Source organism: Mya arenaria, chromosome 13 (assembly GCF_026914265.1).
Source record: "Mya arenaria isolate MELC-2E11 chromosome 13, ASM2691426v1".
Classification (NCBI taxonomy): domain Eukaryota; kingdom Metazoa; phylum Mollusca; class Bivalvia; order Myida; family Myidae; genus Mya; species Mya arenaria.
The window spans coordinates 51,266,120-51,283,492 of record NC_069134.1 but is presented as its reverse complement, the minus strand read 5'-3'; the positions used below and the strand labels follow the sequence as shown (position 1 = coordinate 51,283,492).

Below are 17,373 nucleotides of genomic sequence, written 5' to 3'. Positions count from 1 at the left end.
GATTATTGGTCCCAGCTGATATACGTATACCCCTTTGGAAAAGTACTTCCCATTTCGGGGTAACCAAAATTGATTTGTACATGTACGCCCGTGCGTACTGGAGTATGCAAAGATATGCACTGGTTGTGCGAGATATATTAACGAAGTTTCTTCACAATTGGCATTAGCACGGTGCATACCACATTATCCGAGGCAAGTGTAACGCCAGCAGTGTCATGATATCATATACATGTGTAGGTTTCGATTCAGGTACGCTTTCTTCATATAATACTAGGATATTTTTTTGTCATGTAAAGACCACAAACCCAGCAATTTCCGGGCTTTATAGAACTTTCTTTAAAATCAGAAATCGTTTTTCTGACAATCTTGACCAAATGCCGAATTTGAAAAAAATAGGGAAATTATGTACATGGCTTCTAACTTTAATTTTTTTATATATAAACTTGGGCTTAGTCGTAAAAAAATCATACGATAATCATATTTGCAGGAAGTTTAATGCATTGTGTAGGTTTCAGAGGCGATGGTTTTACTTCTTTTAGGTATTTCAAAGGGGCGAAAAACCGAAAACCGATAAAGTACATGGCCATTTTAAAATTGATTATGTACGGTCGGAAGTTTTCCAACAGTGCATATCTGACGGGTGCTAAAATACGTTGTTTTATTTATAAACACATTACTATTCATAATCATTCATTATTGAACATTGGTTGGAGGGGCCGTAGCTAGCCCTCTATTCATCTAGGCGTATGTATATGTATACGCGCCTGGGTTCCTGTTCGAAGCAGGCGCATTGTAATGGAGAGGCAATAAAAGAGTGAATGCGTTTAAACTATTCTGACAATATAATTTTATCGCAAACTTATATAAAGGCTTGAAATGTGTTGTGATATGTGTTTAGCGTGGCTTTGGTTTGTATATATTCCATTATAGTTTTGCGTATATTATACGTGACATACAGTATAATAACATATACGTGCTTAATAACTATGCATTTTGTCATTTCTGAAAAAGCATAGTGTGATCTGGGAGTAAGATTACATCCCAGGTGTGATCAAGTTCTACTTTTGAAATACTTCGTAAGATACTGACTTATGTTTAAGCTGAATGGATAGAAATGATTACATCCTCCTTTCGTGTATAGGCATGTTGGTATCGCATCACATTCTAAAAATAAACTACTATTTTTATAAAAACCGGAAATATATATAAACAGAAAACGACACACAACTTTTAGATCTGCTCCTGCAATTAACATGAGTGAACGTCGCAGAGGAACGAAAAGGAAGGCTGCTGAGCAAGCAGAAATCAAGGCGAAACGTGCGAAGGGTGAGACGGATCTAAGTGATGACCTGAAATGGGAGTACCAGGGGGAGGTTATCAAAGGCACGTGCCCCTTGCTGTTGCTGGGGTCGAAATCGCTGCCTGGATGTACTAAAGCTGCGGGGTTCGACATTGATTTCACCGTTATTAAAACAGCTAGCGGCAGAAAATTTGCAACAGGTTACAATTCAATTTAATTTTATTCATGAAAATTATATATATATATCATGTACAACTTATGAACTATAAATATATTAAATAATCAAAGCGCTTAAAGCGTTGAATGGCGCTTGGCCTGCAGTTTTTTTGTGAGTATAGTCATGTAATTGTAAAACATAATTATTAACATTAAAATCTAAAGATAGTATAAGCTCGGTCATAATTTCCGTCGCAAAAGCTTTTAGAGTTTTATGTTGATTCTCAATGAGATCATATAGTTTAAGTCACTTGAAATGTGGAATATGCCAAATAGATACTTATAGGTATGGAGTAATTCTCAATATCATATAAAACCTTATCTTGAGCTTTGGTTTCATAAACAATGCACTGCCTCGGATAAAGCATTTAGGATTTTAGTAAAATCTACTCTACAATTCAAACTTGACTTAGGCGTATTTAATTTACTACCAGGGTTTGCCAGCTTAACCAAATGCATCCCAACAAAATGCATTGGACATACTAATTAGGTTTATGTTTAAGGTTTCTTTCTACAATGCCAAATACCTCTGGATTGAATCACTCACATACTATTTATTTCCTATATGTTTGATGAACATGTATCTTAATAATGCCCTCAACCTATGTCACAAAATAAAGTTGTTAAAACAGTCAATCTGTGAGAGTTGCTGCACTCTCACAGGTTTAACGTTTTGACATTTTTTTTTAGTTTTTGTTTTGGAACGAGCCAATTTATTCGAAAATATTTTTACAGTCTTATAAGACTGCTGACAAAAAATTAGATCGCAGCTTTTTATATTTAAGCTAAAAATTTGATGTTCTATGCATTTTCCGTAAACCATTATTAACACTTTTAGCCATAAAACATAATTGTTTATCAAACTCTGCGATCTGATCTTTTGTCAGCAGTCTTTTATCACTGATTTGCAGATATTTACGCAAAAAATTGCTCATTCCAAGACAAAAAAATAATAAAAAAAGTTGTTAAAAACGGTAAATCTGTGAGAGTGCAGCTTTAAAAACAAATTGTCAAATGTCAAAATATTGGCTCAATTTAAAAAAAAACAGTTATCACAGATATACAAAAGATGGGTAGCTAATATTCTCTGAAATCTGAGCATTCTTTGTTTTCAATGTAAAGTTTTAAGTTATCTTTTACTACATTCATACAGAAAAAAATCTGTCGCAACAGCAGACACAGACTTCAGTATTGTACATGTATGTGTACATGTATATTTATGTATATTCTCTCCTACAGGAGCTAATGATTGGGAATGGTGGGACGAGTGTGTGCCCGAGAAACTACGGGACCTTCATCGGCAAGGTTTCCGGGTGCTGTTCTTTACCAATCAAGCTGGTATTGAGAAACTCAAAGTAACACCAGAAGAGATCAAGATAAAAGTGGAGGCCATCATAAAGGAACTGGATATCCCTGTTATGGTGAGTGTAGAAAAGTTTATCAGTGTTGTAATGGGATGTATTATTGCAGTGTGTTAGGAGGCTTTGGATTTCATGTAAGTGTTGTGGACTGTGCGAAGTTTAACTTTGCTTAGTTGGATATAGTGTTATGGTTGTGAAAAACATCAAAATAGCTTTAAGTCATAAAACTTCTAACATTATGTTGGGTTATAAATGTTATCATATCTGTTGTTGACATTTGAAAAGTATATTATGCAGTAATGAAGACTTTCTTAAGGCATGTTAACTATCTTCGGCGTCCATAGTGCATATTCTGATAACAATGTACTTGATGAAGTGAATGCATTATCAAGTATGAGGGTATCTGTCATACTGAAGAAATGAATCCATCTCTCTCCCCCCCCCCCCCCCCCCCCCCTTATTTGCAGGCATTTGTGTGCACGGGTGAGAACCATTACAGAAAACCTAGCACGCTGATGTGGGACTTCTGGGAAGACAATTTCAACAACGGGGTCAAGGTATCGAAGAATTTTGCACGAGACTGACTAAAGAAAGAATGTGCACACTAGTCAAACTTATTGTCCTCTGCAAACTTATTATTGCTGGTGCATAATTCATCTGAGCACTTCTTAAAAAAAAAAAACTTATACAAAGGTATTTCCTTCATATTCCGTACTAAATAAAATATTCAAAAATAATATAAATTGCACAAAAATGGCATAGTGCATCAGGAGGTGAAATTGTAATTATGTGAACTGTATTGACAGGTGGACCGTTCACAGTGTTTGTATGTCGGAGATGCGGCTGGGCGTGCCAAAGAGTGGAGCCCAGGGAAACCAAAGGATTTCTCTTGCAGTGACCGGAAGTTTGCTGCCAACCTAGGCGTCAGTAAGTACATTGACTTTGTAGTGAATTGAAGGAATAACATTTATCATACAGGTCAGGGTTTTAAAATTTGAATGTTTCATGACTGCTAAATAATATATACAGAGTTGTTGATACTCTGTTACTCATGCACGCTGTGAACAATATTTAAGTAGTTGTTGATGATGCAAACAAACATTAGTATGTGGATTAACCCTTAGGCTGCTGATGGCGATTTTAAAGGCTTTGCAAACAGCTTGGAACCAGACCAGACACCGAGTAACTCGGCGCCTGGTGAGGTTCCAAGCTGTTTGCCACTCAGTCAATATATCCCCAAAGTTTTAAGTAAATTGAAAGAAATTTAGAATAAACCAGACGACATTTTTGAGCAGACGACAATTTACCCAGCATGCAAAGGGTTAAAGTACATGCAAGCAAATCACTGTTATGTTTAACGCCATGTGCACATTTGCAATATTAATTAATTGTTCATTTTCTTGTTCAATTGGCTTTTCACCTTTTTAAAACATTAAATACATTTATCTTCAATATCAAATATCATGAGGAAATGAATATTTGAATAAGAACTCAGACAGATGTACTACATATTCCAGAGTTTCAGACACCTGAGGAGTTTTTCCTAGGGGAGTCACCTGCCAAGTTCAGCTGGCTTTCAGCCGACCCAGCCACATTTCTAAAGGGGGCCAAGGAGGCTGCAAAGAAGTCCTATCATAGTTTGGTAAGATAAGAAGCAAATTTCTGATTTCGTACAGCAGGTTGTTTAACTTAAGATCAGCGTGAACATTGCATTAAGTATAAACATTGTTTAAAAAAAAAATTCATTGTTGAATAAGACATAAATATGGTATTGCATGGTTGTATAGATTGTTAGATAGTCATTAATAAACAAGAAAATTCAATAATATAATATATTTGTAAGTGATAATATGTTAACAATGCCCTTCCAGTCTCCAGAGCTAGCTATGATGGTGGGCCCACCCGCCTGTGGGAAGAGCACATTCCGTAAGCGCTTCCTGGAGTCGCATGGCTACGTAGCCGTCAACAGAGACACAATGGGAACTGTGCAGAAATGTGCCAAAGTGAGTGAAATGTTTGATTTTTCTTCCTGTTAATTTTTGTTAATATTTTTGTTTTTGTTGAATTTTTAGACTGACTCAATTTTAATGTCCTAATGAATAATGCTTAATGTTTTTGCCTGAACCTAATGATGTTTAAACTTACACTGACAGCAAATTACAAAAAATATGCAAAGTATGCTTATTTGAGGTTTATACATAATATTTTGAGTAGGGTTTCAATTGATCTAGTTTATTTTCCGTATTCAGGCAGCAAAAGAAGCGTTAAAGGCTGGGAAGAGTGTGGTAGTGGATAACACCAACCCTAGTGTGACAGCCAGGAAGGAATTTCTCGACATTGCCAAAAAAGCAGGTAAAGTGTAACCTTGGTTCTTGGAGTCACTGTGAATAAAGATAAGAAAAACACAAGCATTTTGCCAGAAAGTGATTTATAAACATTGCAAAAGAGCAGAGAAAGTAACCCTTACACTTGTCATATAATATGTGTACTAAACATAAAAGACGTGTTATCAATTTGACCTAGCGTGGCTCTGTTTCTTTTCTTTTTTAATTATGTAACAGTTTAGACATCACTCATCATTGTTCAACTGCTTTTTTAGACTGAAAACTTTTAAAGGCGTCAATGTTGAACTGCTTTATTTGGGCAGAAAATTATTATCTTCGTCTTCAAACTTAATCCACTGAGGGTAAATCCCCACACCTCCATTGAAAGTTTATACTTCCAATCTATATTTTACACCCCACAGGGTTTTCAGCTTAGGTCAAGCTTTAATGCGGTAAACTTGTGCTTAAGGTTGCACATGCAGACCTTATAAACTAAAAAAAAACAGCAGTTTCTTAAACCATTTATGAGTATTTTGGTGAAAATTCTACAGGGGAAACTTATTTAGCATTATTTTTTATGAGAAGTGATAATGCTGTGTCCTAAAATTACAAGTAGATAAAATAGGCATATTCTTGTTTCTGCAGGAGTTCCCTGTCGCTGTTTTGTAATGGCCACGCCCCTTGACCTTGCCCACCATCTCAACTATGTTCGCCAGATACAGACGAACGCACGGGTCAGACGCATACCTGATGTGGGCTACAACGTTTATAAGAAAAACTATGAGGCACCAACCAAGGCTGAGGGCTTCACGGAAATTATTAACATTGACTTTGCACCGAAGTTTGACAGTGATAAGGACAAGACATTGTTTCTGCAGTGGACATGAATATTGGGTCAAGTATGCATATACTACTTCAATGTACATGCATGTGGAGCATAGTAGGGTACACATGGACATGAAGGGAGGGAGGGAGAGGAATTAAATATTGGCAGCAGCACTAACATATCACTAGTGTTCTAAAAACGCACATCACCAAGACATACATTGTACATGTACGTACAGTTCAGGCTGTATCAGAAGTTTGAATTTCTTTTACAAAAATGAAGAATATTGTACATCAATGCCTTTTAACGTTTTCAGGCACATAATAAAGGTAGACTTAATTTGAATCCATTATTTTCTTTAACTCATTTGTCTTAAAAATGTTTTTTTTAAATATATTAGTGATAATTTGGCACAACTTTAGCTGTGATGTTTTGAGGTCACATCTATATAGCTATGAATAAAAACAACAACAACATTTGTCAGGCCTTATTTATTTTTTATCTGTACCTATATCACGTTTTGTTTTTATCATTCAAATCAGTTAAACATGATAATGCATTGAAATTGAAAACAACAACATTATTTTACGCATCAACATATATTATGCACTTTCAAGGAGAACCAAAGTAATTCCATTGATCATATAAACCTCAATACCAGTACTTTCACTTATGAAAATGGATCATTTAATCTTGAAATCATGATAATTACGGTATGTACATATTGAATGGAAGGGACAATGTATTCCTTGAGTTAAGGTGGGAAGATGTTAAGTGTAAAGTAGCGATGATACCATTGCCTTGCTTTTATCATTTTACACACATTGAACATTAATGTTTATTTGTTTTGTCAATGCTGTTAGAAGTATTGTTAGTCAAACAACGTTTATTCTCTTATACCATAAACTATGGCAAATGAAGTATATAAAATGAACATAAATGACATGGCGGCAGATACATGTTTAAATGAAGAAAATGATACCCAACATGGTTAAGAGTATTGTTAATGATGTTATAACTATCGTTAGTGATTATGTAAGTATTGTTAATGATGTTATAAGTACCGTTAATCATAAATTATTTTTTAAGTATTGTTAATGATGTTATAAGTATGGTTAATGATGTTGCAAGTATTGTTAATGGTTTTTATAAGTATGGTTAATGATGTTATAAGTATTGTTAATGATGTTATAAGTATCGTTAATGATGTTATAAGTATTGTTAATGATGTCATAAGTATGGTTAATGATGTTACAAGTATTGTTAATGATGTTATAAGTATTATTATTGATGTTTAATGGTTAATGATGTTGTAAGTATATTAATGGTGTTATAAGTATTGTTAATGATGTTATAAGAATTTAATATTGTTAATGATGTTAAAAGTATTGTTGAATATTATCCACAACTTAATAATATCATTTTTTTTTTTGCATGTTCTTGCTCACATTAATTGCCTACATATATTACCCTTACACCAATTATTACTTATATTTCCATAGACGACTGTGATGTTTTTTATGAAGTTTGTCTTTTGTACTTTACATATTTTTGGTTATAAATGTTTTAAACTTATCCAAGTTGTGCTATCTAATAATCCACAAGTTTTACTAGTTCGAAACTTTAATTCATGTCAGACCTTGGTTGCTTCGAATCATAAATACACAGCTTTAATAAAGTACAGGTATGAATTATCCAGTACAGGTATGAATTATCCAGTACTGGTATGAATTATCCAGTACCAGTATGAATTATCCATTACTGGTATGAATTATCCATTCTTTTATTATTTATTTTATAACACTTATGTACACGGCAAGAAATAAAGTACTGTCTGACCTTAGTGCAATCACTCAACAACTTCATATGAAAATAGCAGCAGATATTGCACTAAGGTGACAATTCACATCTTAAAAGGGGCATAACTCTAATGTTACAAGAGCAATTCATCTGAAATTTGAACTTAACTTTGACCTTGATAAGTATTCATAAAACACCTTAACTCATTTCTCAACTTTAGTCAGTTTCCTACAATTTTCATAGTCAAAATAAAAGAGAACAATGTGTGTTTTTTAACAAAAAAGTATGTACTTTCAATCAGTATCATTGAAAATAAAGTATTTCAGATATCATGAAGTCATTATATAACATGATAAGTGAGATGCTTAATTCATGAAAATGACTTGAGTAAAGAAATGACTGAAGATGCTTTATGAATACCGTACTGGGCTTGACGTTATTCTAATAGACACTGTCAAATTTCAACAGGATTGATCAGTGAGAATGTTGATTATTTTATTATCTGGACGACCTTAACAAGACACCACTGCAGCAGGATACCAACACCACCAACAGTGTGTTGTATTTTAAGGCCACACAAGAACTGAGAAGCCAATATTACATTTCAATCAAATTTATTCAACATTATTATGTTATTGTGTTACCACCAAATATATAAAGTTCCATAGTGAAGAAAAATAGACATCAATAAATAAGGGCTTATAAATATTCCAAAAATTACAGTAAAAAATTAATTTCACAAATAAAATTCATTCATGTCAAACTTTCGTAAAGACAAGAAATTTATAACAATTGTCAACATATAATAAAGAGTAACAAAATAATTTATTTTATTATTTTAAATACAAAAAGTTATATTAAACGATCAAAAGACCTTAACAATAGTGCCACAGGGCAAACACCATTGCCCATCTGTAATATTTACAGTTGGAAAAGGGACATAACTCAACAATCTATAAAGTCAGAGTTATGGGCCTTGCTTTAGCCAAGCGTATTGTCTCTGGCAAATGTCTACCAAGAGCTTAAAAGAGCAAAATTCATATTTAAATGTTCCTTTACCTGGGATGGAATAATTTTTAAGAATAACTTAAAATTTGGACACAAGACAATCTATATCTGTAATAAATTGATCAATAAACAGACATTTATTTCTTATCTAGTTAAATATCGAATAATCTATAAGAACACATTCATTTTTAACTAGTAATATTGTTGTGAATGGACGTAGACTCTTTTCTACACTCAAACAAACAGCGCAGACACCAAGTTCACGCATGCACGCACACACACTTGTGGTGTACTGTTTTAGCCTTCTCTCTAGGTCCTGAATATAGAGACATAGTTTGAGAATTAAGACACTAGGAAGACTGTATAAATAGCTTCTCACGTCTCTGCCCATATTACATGTACTTCAATAACATTGCCATATCTATAAAAAAAAATCAAAATTTTCTTTATTTTCTCAAATGGCTTACATGAGCACAAGACTCTTCAGGTGTTCTGGCTTGAACAGTGTACAGAGATGACAGACGTTTGAGCGGGTAGCTGCTCTGGATAATAGCTGGGGTCAAGTGAGTTGTCTGCCCCTGGTCTGTGTGGTCCGCCAACAGGAGGCGTGGTCTGTGTGTGCTTGGCTGACGGTCAGCATACCTGTGACGAAGAAGAATGTATTGTAAATAGCCAACAGGAGGCGTGGTCTATGAGTGCTTGGCTGACGGTCCGCATACCTGTGACAAATGAGAATGTAATGTAAATTGCCAACAGGAGGTGTGGTTTGTGAGAGCTTGGTCCACATACCTGTGTATATAAGAAAGAAAGGATCAATTAGCATACGAACACCATGTATCTGAAACAGGGATTATCAAGAGCCTGAGCGTTCAATAAATAAATATTTTGTAAAAATTAGGGATGCAAACGAATGGCAAAACTGATATTCGAATATTCGGTAATTCCTTCGATCGAATATTCGATTACCAAAATACATATTTTAGAAGATGTAGTTAACTACTATAATTATTCGCTAAAGTAATAGCCGGGGCATTATTACCCTACTTTGTTGTAGCCAGTACGTGCGGCGGATACTGATTTCCCCCAAATGAGTCTTTGATTTTTTTTTCATTACCAGGAAGAAAAAAAAGCAATACATTTTAAACAAACAAATACGGAATAATTTCAATCTGTAGCCTTTATATTTCTAAACAATGTAAAAATTAGATGGATTACTAGTCAAAGAGCGTTTGCACCAAAGGAGGGCCTTTCCATAGGATGAGCAGCCTCGTTCTAAGATTGACCTCTTAATTAACTAAATATAACTATGAAAAACCCAAACCAACTCGGGAACTAGTAAAATAATAAAACGAAAACAAATGTTGATTTGACTCATCTTATGTACAACAATATAGGTAATGTATCCTAAAACGCTATATTATATACATTTGTATTTCATTGCTCGAACATTGTAACGAAACATGGAAAACTGTTTAAAGCACATGGCATTCATATCATCGCTGCGATTTAGGCTATGTTGCACAACTTAATATTCAGCCAAGACAACACATTGGTGTTAAAGCCGATTCATAGCCAGTTATTGTAACATAAGGGGAACTCTTTAAAGTACCCGACGATATGTCCCTAAATGACATATGGCGCGTGTTGAGTGTATTGTCATCACATTCACACCTCTGGCATTAGGGGTCTATCGTTGTAAAAACAAGACAAGTGAACTTTATAAACAAAAAACAGTGTTGTAGGCAAAAGGTTTTTATTCTCTTTTTGGCACTATTTTTCCAATATTTGAATACCGATTTTGACATTCGAATACCAAACGTTTGATCGAATATTCCAATATTCGTTTGCATCCCTAGTAAAAATGTGAAATGCTATCTAAAGCAATATTAATCACATTTATTTTCACCTTGTAAAGTTGAGGAATGATTCTGGTAGTTCAGGAATGTTGGACTGTTTGCACCTCTTGTCCACTTTGTGCTCAAAGATCCTAACATCTCTGCTGTCTTTATCGCTCTCCAGCTCAGCAAGCGTAACTGTAGAACCACTGTTTTCCTCTGAGGCGTAGGCTCTGCTAGATAGAAGAGCGGTTACAAACAGTACAATAAAAACATTCTTTTTCCTTTACCCATATCTAATTCTTCCCTTCTTGGATCACCCTAAAACACTGTAATTATAACAAATTCAGATGTGTATTACCCACCTAAAAATGGGCTCAAAACTTCCAAAATTGAGTCCTTAAAGGTACAGACTCTTCACACAAATATCTAAGGAAATTTCATTTATATCATGAGAAACATTAAATATACCAATTGAAGCAAATGTTTTTCATAGGCAATTGAATTATGGATCATAAACATCGGAAAATCAAATCAGTTTAGAAATAAGCTGACCTGGTGAGTTCAAACTGTTGAACTGCATGAGAACTGATGGGAAGGTGTCTCCAAGTGTAATCAGAATCTCTTTAAACATGGCCTGTAAGAGAGGGGCGACCGTGACCCCAAGAGCCCTTGCAGGAGAGGTCACAGATCGCTGAGAGGCAGGAACTATCAACGTCATTGCATTATGGAAGTCCTTGGCGTTCACATTCACACTGGAGATGTCAATCTGGAGTTTTTCAGAGGACATGTAGATCTGAGGATAGCGAGGACGGAGAGTAAGCAAAGTCACCTCGGTACACAGCGCTTTCAAATCTGCCCCACTGTAACCTGAAACATACAGAGTCGCAGATAAAGTCAAATGTCACAGTGCACAGCGCTTTCAAATCTGCCCCAGAGTAACCTGAAACATACAGAGTGGCAGATAAAGTCAAATGTAACAGTGCATAGGGCTTTCAAATCTGCCCCACAGTTACCTGAAACATACAGAGTCGCAGATAAAGTCAAATGTAACAGTGCATAGGGCTTTCAAATCTGCCCCACAGTTACCTGAAACATACAGAGTGGCAGATAAAGTCAAATGTCACAGAGCACAGCGCTTTCAAATCTGCCCCAGAGTAACCTGAAACATACAGAGTGGCAGATAAAGTCAAATGTAACAGTGCATAGGGCTTTCAAATCTGCCCCACAGTTACCTGAAACATACAGAGTCGCAGATAAAGTCAAATGTAACAGTGCATAGGGCTTTCAAATCTGCCCCACAGTTACCTGAAACATACAGAGTGGCAGATAAAGTCAAATGTCACAGTGCACAGCGCTTTCAAATCTGCCCCACAGTTACCTGAAACATACAGAGTGGCAGATAAAGTCAAATGTAACAGTGCACAGGGCTTTCAAATCTGCCCCAGAGTAACCTGAAACATACAGAGTGGCAGATAAAGTCAAATGTAACAGTGCACAGGGCTTTCAAATCTGCCCCACAGTAACCTGAAACATACAGAATGCCAGATAAAGTCAAATGTCACAGTGCACAGCGCTTTCAAATCTACCCCATATTTACCTGAAACATACAGAGTGGCAGATAAAGTCAAATGTAACAGTGCACAGAGTTGCAGATAAAGTCAAATGTAACAGTACACAGGGCTTTCAAATCTGCCCCCCAGTAACCTGAAACATACAGAATCGCAGATAAAGTCAAATGTAACAATACACAGAGCTTTTTTGTTGACCATAAAGTAACCTTAGATACTTGTATCCAGATGAAGAGAAATAATTTATAATCAGTCATTAATTCAAGTATCTCGTCTCAAATATTAGTTAATTTGGACCCTCGGACTCAACACATTAGTAAATATGGACTATCAGAATCAAGTTAGTGAATATGGACACACCATCAGACTCAAGACTTAAGTGAATATGGACCCTCAGACTCAAGACATGAGTGAAGATGGACCCCAGACTCAAGACTTTAGTGAATATGGACCCTTAGACTCAAGACTTTAGTGAGTATGGACCCTTAGACTCAAGACTTTAGTGAAGATGGACCCTAGACTTAAGACTTCAGTGAATATGGACCCTTAGACTCGAGACTTTAGCGACGATGGACCCTTAGACACAATACTTAAGTGAAGATGGACCCCCAGACTCAATTCTTTAGTGAATATGGAACTTCAGACTCAAGACATTAGTGAATATGGACCCCAAGACTCAAGATATTAGTGAATATGGACCATCAGTCTCAAGACTTTAGTGTATATTGATCCAAAGACTCAATACTTAAGTGAATATGGACCATCGGACTCAAGACGTTAGTGAATATGGACCCCAAGACTCAATACTTCAGTGAATATTGACCCCCAGACTCAAGATATTAGTGAATATGGACCATCAGTCTCAAGACTTTAGTGTATATTGATCCAAAGACTCAATACTTAAGTGAATATGGACCATCGGACTCAAGACGTTAGCGAATATGGACCCCCAGACTCAAGACATAAGCGAATATTGACCCTGAGACTCAATACTGTAGTGAATATGGACCATCAGACTAAATACATTAATGAGTATTCACCCTAAGCTTAAAGACTTTAGTGAATATGAATCATCAGACTCAATACTTTAGTGAATATTGAGCCTCAGACTCAATACTTTAGTGAATATGGATCATCAGACTCAACACATTAATGAATATTGACCCTCAGACTCAATAATTTAGTGAATATGGACCATCAGACGCAATACTTTAGTGAATATTAAACATAAGAATCAATACTTGGGTGAATATAGACCCCCTGACTTAAGACTTGAGTGAATATGATGGACCCTCAGACTCAAGACTTAAATGAATGTGGATTATCTGACTCAAGACTGTAGTGAGTATTGACCCCCATACTCAAGACTTAAGTGCATATGGGCCATCAGACTCAAGAATTTAGACCTTCAGGCTCAAGACTTAAGTGGAAATGAAACCTATGACTCAATAGTGAATATGGGCCATACCTTTTCATTCTCATTTGTTTACCAAAGATCATATTTCATTTTTTATACTTTATTTTAGCCAGATTGATTGGCTTTGCTAAACCTTCATCATTTGACATGAAACTCATTTAGACTATCTTAATGTGAATATATTGAGTGTCTTTTAATATATGACCATTGAAGTATTTGGACTCGATACTCAGTGACATCAGTTACGATGACATTAGTCACAGTACCAAATTAATCAATGTGACATTTAAGGCAATTTTATTTAAACATGAACAGTACTCTGCAAAAGTTTTCACTTGTGTATTTCATGGGTCAGAACGCAAAACATATACTCATCTACATTATAAATAGTTGATTCAATGTCTTGTTTCTATTTATAGACCAGGAAGCTCAAACAAAACTTTGCATTAGGCAATAATTGGACAACATAATTATGTTAGTAATCCTGATACTTTACAGCAAAGGTAATATTTAATGACATTAGACTGTAAACAAAGGTTTAAATACAGTCGATCAAAATTATCAAATTATATAAATGTTCTATATTTCTATACTTACTTAAGGGAACCCTGGCAATATTACATATCAAATGTCAAATAATGTTTTTCAGACCATGGACAGAGAGAGTATGCAGCAGCTGTCCTTGCATGTGTCCCGGGTACTGGAGGTACATCCGCACCAGGAGGAGGAGAACATGGCAGATGGAGGAGACACTAGAGAGGATCAGAACTGAGTTAGATGGTATCACTATTGGAACTGAGTTAGATGGTATCACTAACTATACTTTTGGTAGCCAGACAGAGGGGACCACCACACTGGGAAAGAAGTCAGATACTGACACATTGTATTGTGATAATGAATTTCCAGTAATACTTGGCTGGAGTGAATGGAGGCAGTGGAAGGGGAATCTTCTTGTGGTAAAGAATGAACAATAAAGGGGCATAGCTCCAATAAAAAGGCAAGAGTTATGGACCAAAGTGTTTTTTCACAAGTAATATAAGTTAAAGTACTTAGTTTTATAGGCATATTTTTCAACATTTTTTTTGCTATCATTTCAGTTCCTGCAGGATGAACACTGAGGCTAAGAAAATTAGAAAGCAAACAAACATTTCAAAACTAGTTTACATTAATACCTCAGCTGTATCCATGTTGACCTGATCCTGACTGTTCTTGTCTATCAACTTCTGGCCCAAACTGTCGTTTGAATCACCACTGCTATCTGAGGTCCCTAAACCACTATCTACAAAACCATTCATCAAGTGTTGAACTACAGTTTTACCCTGAGTACTCAATACTGATTGCTTTGTGGCATTGTTAGTTTCTATACTTTCTACAGTTCTAGGAGACTTTGAACCACTCACAACTCTTGGAGATGTAGAAGTGTTGTCTGCTCCTCTGGGTGACCTTGACTCTGTGGAATGCCTTCTCATTGAATCGGACATGTCCTCTGAATCCCGACTTTTGCAGCGTGGAGATTTCTGACCTTCCACTCTAAGTGATCTCTGGCTCTCTCTATCCCCACTTTTATAGTGTGGCGATTTCTGACTATCAGCTTTCGGTGATCTCTGGCTGTCCTTTGGTGAAGGCAAAGTTTGTTTCTCTCTGGAAACCTTTTCTCCAACATCCACATGTAACAAGTCTGTGACCTTTATCGGTGATTTTGAGCCCTCCTGTCTTGCTTGAGACTTACCAGGACTCACAGTCATTGTCCCGTCAAAGGCCTCCACTTCCATCTCATTTCCAGCATCTTCAGTTTTGTCACAATCCTCCTCACTTTCATCATCAACATCTTCATCCTCATCATTGTCATTAGGCAACTCTTCAAACTCATTGTCATTACCATCACCATCACCATCTACCCTTTTCCGTTTACGGCGCCTACGCCTATACCCTGTACTTCCCCAGATTTCTTTTTTCACTGGTTTCTTCGTTGATGTTGAAGCCTGAGATTTTCCAGCAGAAGATTTGTTCCCTGAGCCTTGTGAGCTGTTGGGAGATCGCGGATTTTCAGAGTAATCCCTGGAACATGGAGTATTCTTTTTGAGCTGACCCTGAGGTGTGGACTGGTTGCTATCCTGCTTGTTTGGTGACATCTGGTTGCGTTGAATACTGCGCTGAGCCCGGGCTTGCTTCTCTATGTCTTCCAATGAAGGAACTTCCTCTAAATGCTCTCCCTGAAAAGTTCTCATTTCTGGAGGATGATTGCTGAACATCAAATTTATAAGTATTTGTGTAACAAGAGCGTGTATTTGAGCCCCTGGGAGGTTATGGTCTTTATAATAACAATTATCAAACATACTGGCTTTGAACTGTCTACATCATTTTTTTCAACAATCTTTTTCAAGCCATTTCCAATGGAAAATGCTATTAAATAATGCTTTTTCCAATGAAAAATGCTTTTAAATAATGCTAATTTTACAAATTTGACATGTTTCTCTTGAATCTTTATTCCAAGGTTTCCAGGAAACTTCATCAACATATTGATGTTAGTGCCTATTCTAAAATGCCTTAAAGAGGCCTAACTTTAATATTATGATTTCAGTTAAACTCACCTGAAGCCTGCGACTAGAGCGAGTATTTGAGTCCCTGGGTGTGGTATGGTTTGAGGTCGAGTGGCGGGTGATGGCAAGAGGATGCATGGGTCCCTGGTTCAAGGGGCGGGTGTGGTAGAACGATGGTGCTGTCTTCACCCCATCCTCACCTGAATGCAGGAGAAGTGTTCACTTTTTTAACCATGGAAGGGCAAGATAGTGCATGGTTAAATGGCTGGTTGTGGTAGAATGATCCGATCTTTATACCATAATCTTCAACTTAATCAGACTAAGATAGGTCAGAGGCTTTTAAACTGACAGGAACACTAACACATGACTTGTCTTTAATATAAACCTAATTATTAAAGAAATGCAGAGAAGGCAAGTTTATAACTGGTAGGTAAAATGTTTCCCTTGTTTAACTTAATAGCACTAGCAAGCGTGAGTTAACTAGCCTTTTTGCCTTCTTGGTGTAAAGCACTTCAGATATACCCGTTTATATGATATTAATGCTAAACACAAGTATGAAGGCCATTAAATGGACAGTTTTCGAGATCTGACTTTAAACCAAAAGATGTCAAAAACCCCAAAGATGCCAAAAACCCCAAACTTTCTAAAAAGTATTTTTTTACAATAATTTGTATTAAGTATAATATGGAGTTATGTTATAGTGTGATGGTCCTGAACCATTATGTAAAGTATTAAGTGAATTGAATGAAAGATTGGAGTAAATAGTGAAAATGCCAACTAGCCCTTAAACTTTATCCGGACGCCGACCTGAGTGGTAAAACCTCCTTTAATATTCCAGCTAAATACTTAAAGCACACTAATAAAGGGAAATTCATAATCATAACTCAGACTACCAACCTCTCTGTTTTCTTGACTCGACAATTCCCCGACAGATCTTTTCAAACTCCGGGTCCAGTTCTGCCTTCATGATTGCACTGGTTGTATCCTTTAAGGCACACGCTCGGTGCCGAATAACACGACCTGGAAACAACCATAATTTTACTTTGGCGGGGGAGAACAATTCCATCAACATTTCCTTGTAATGGCAATAAGTACAATGTTCATGTCCTTTTCAATGTGAAATTAAGCAACGCATGATCAAGTCATGCATATACTCCATTTTGACATATAAACTT

General features: G+C 36.1%; 1 protein-coding gene and 1 pseudogene across 3 annotated transcripts; one reads left to right on the top strand and one right to left on the bottom strand.

Moving 5' to 3' along the window:
- Positions 1–135: 135 nt before the first annotated feature.
- On the top strand, positions 136–6,503 carry LOC128212979 (bifunctional polynucleotide phosphatase/kinase-like). 3 transcript variants are annotated; one of them, XM_052918423.1, is made up of 9 exons: positions 136–249; positions 1,235–1,500; positions 2,756–2,937; positions 3,345–3,434; positions 3,684–3,804; positions 4,395–4,519; positions 4,749–4,880; positions 5,127–5,229; positions 5,847–6,503. In XM_052918423.1, exons 1-9 carry the CDS (start codon positions 230–232, stop codon positions 6,086–6,088), a joined length of 1,281 nt encoding a protein of 426 aa, XP_052774383.1. In that variant the 5' UTR covers positions 136–229; the 3' UTR covers positions 6,089–6,503. The 3 variants fall into 3 exon arrangements, with proteins under 3 accessions (XP_052774383.1, XP_052774382.1, XP_052774384.1); XM_052918422.1 differs by lacking the exon at positions 136–249 and adding an exon at positions 668–814; XM_052918424.1 differs by lacking the exon at positions 136–249 and adding an exon at positions 894–908.
- Positions 6,504–8,627: 2,124 nt separating this feature from the next.
- Positions 8,628–17,373, bottom strand: part of LOC128215347 (ATPase family AAA domain-containing protein 2-like) — a 32,444-nt pseudogene continuing 23,698 nt past the window's right edge.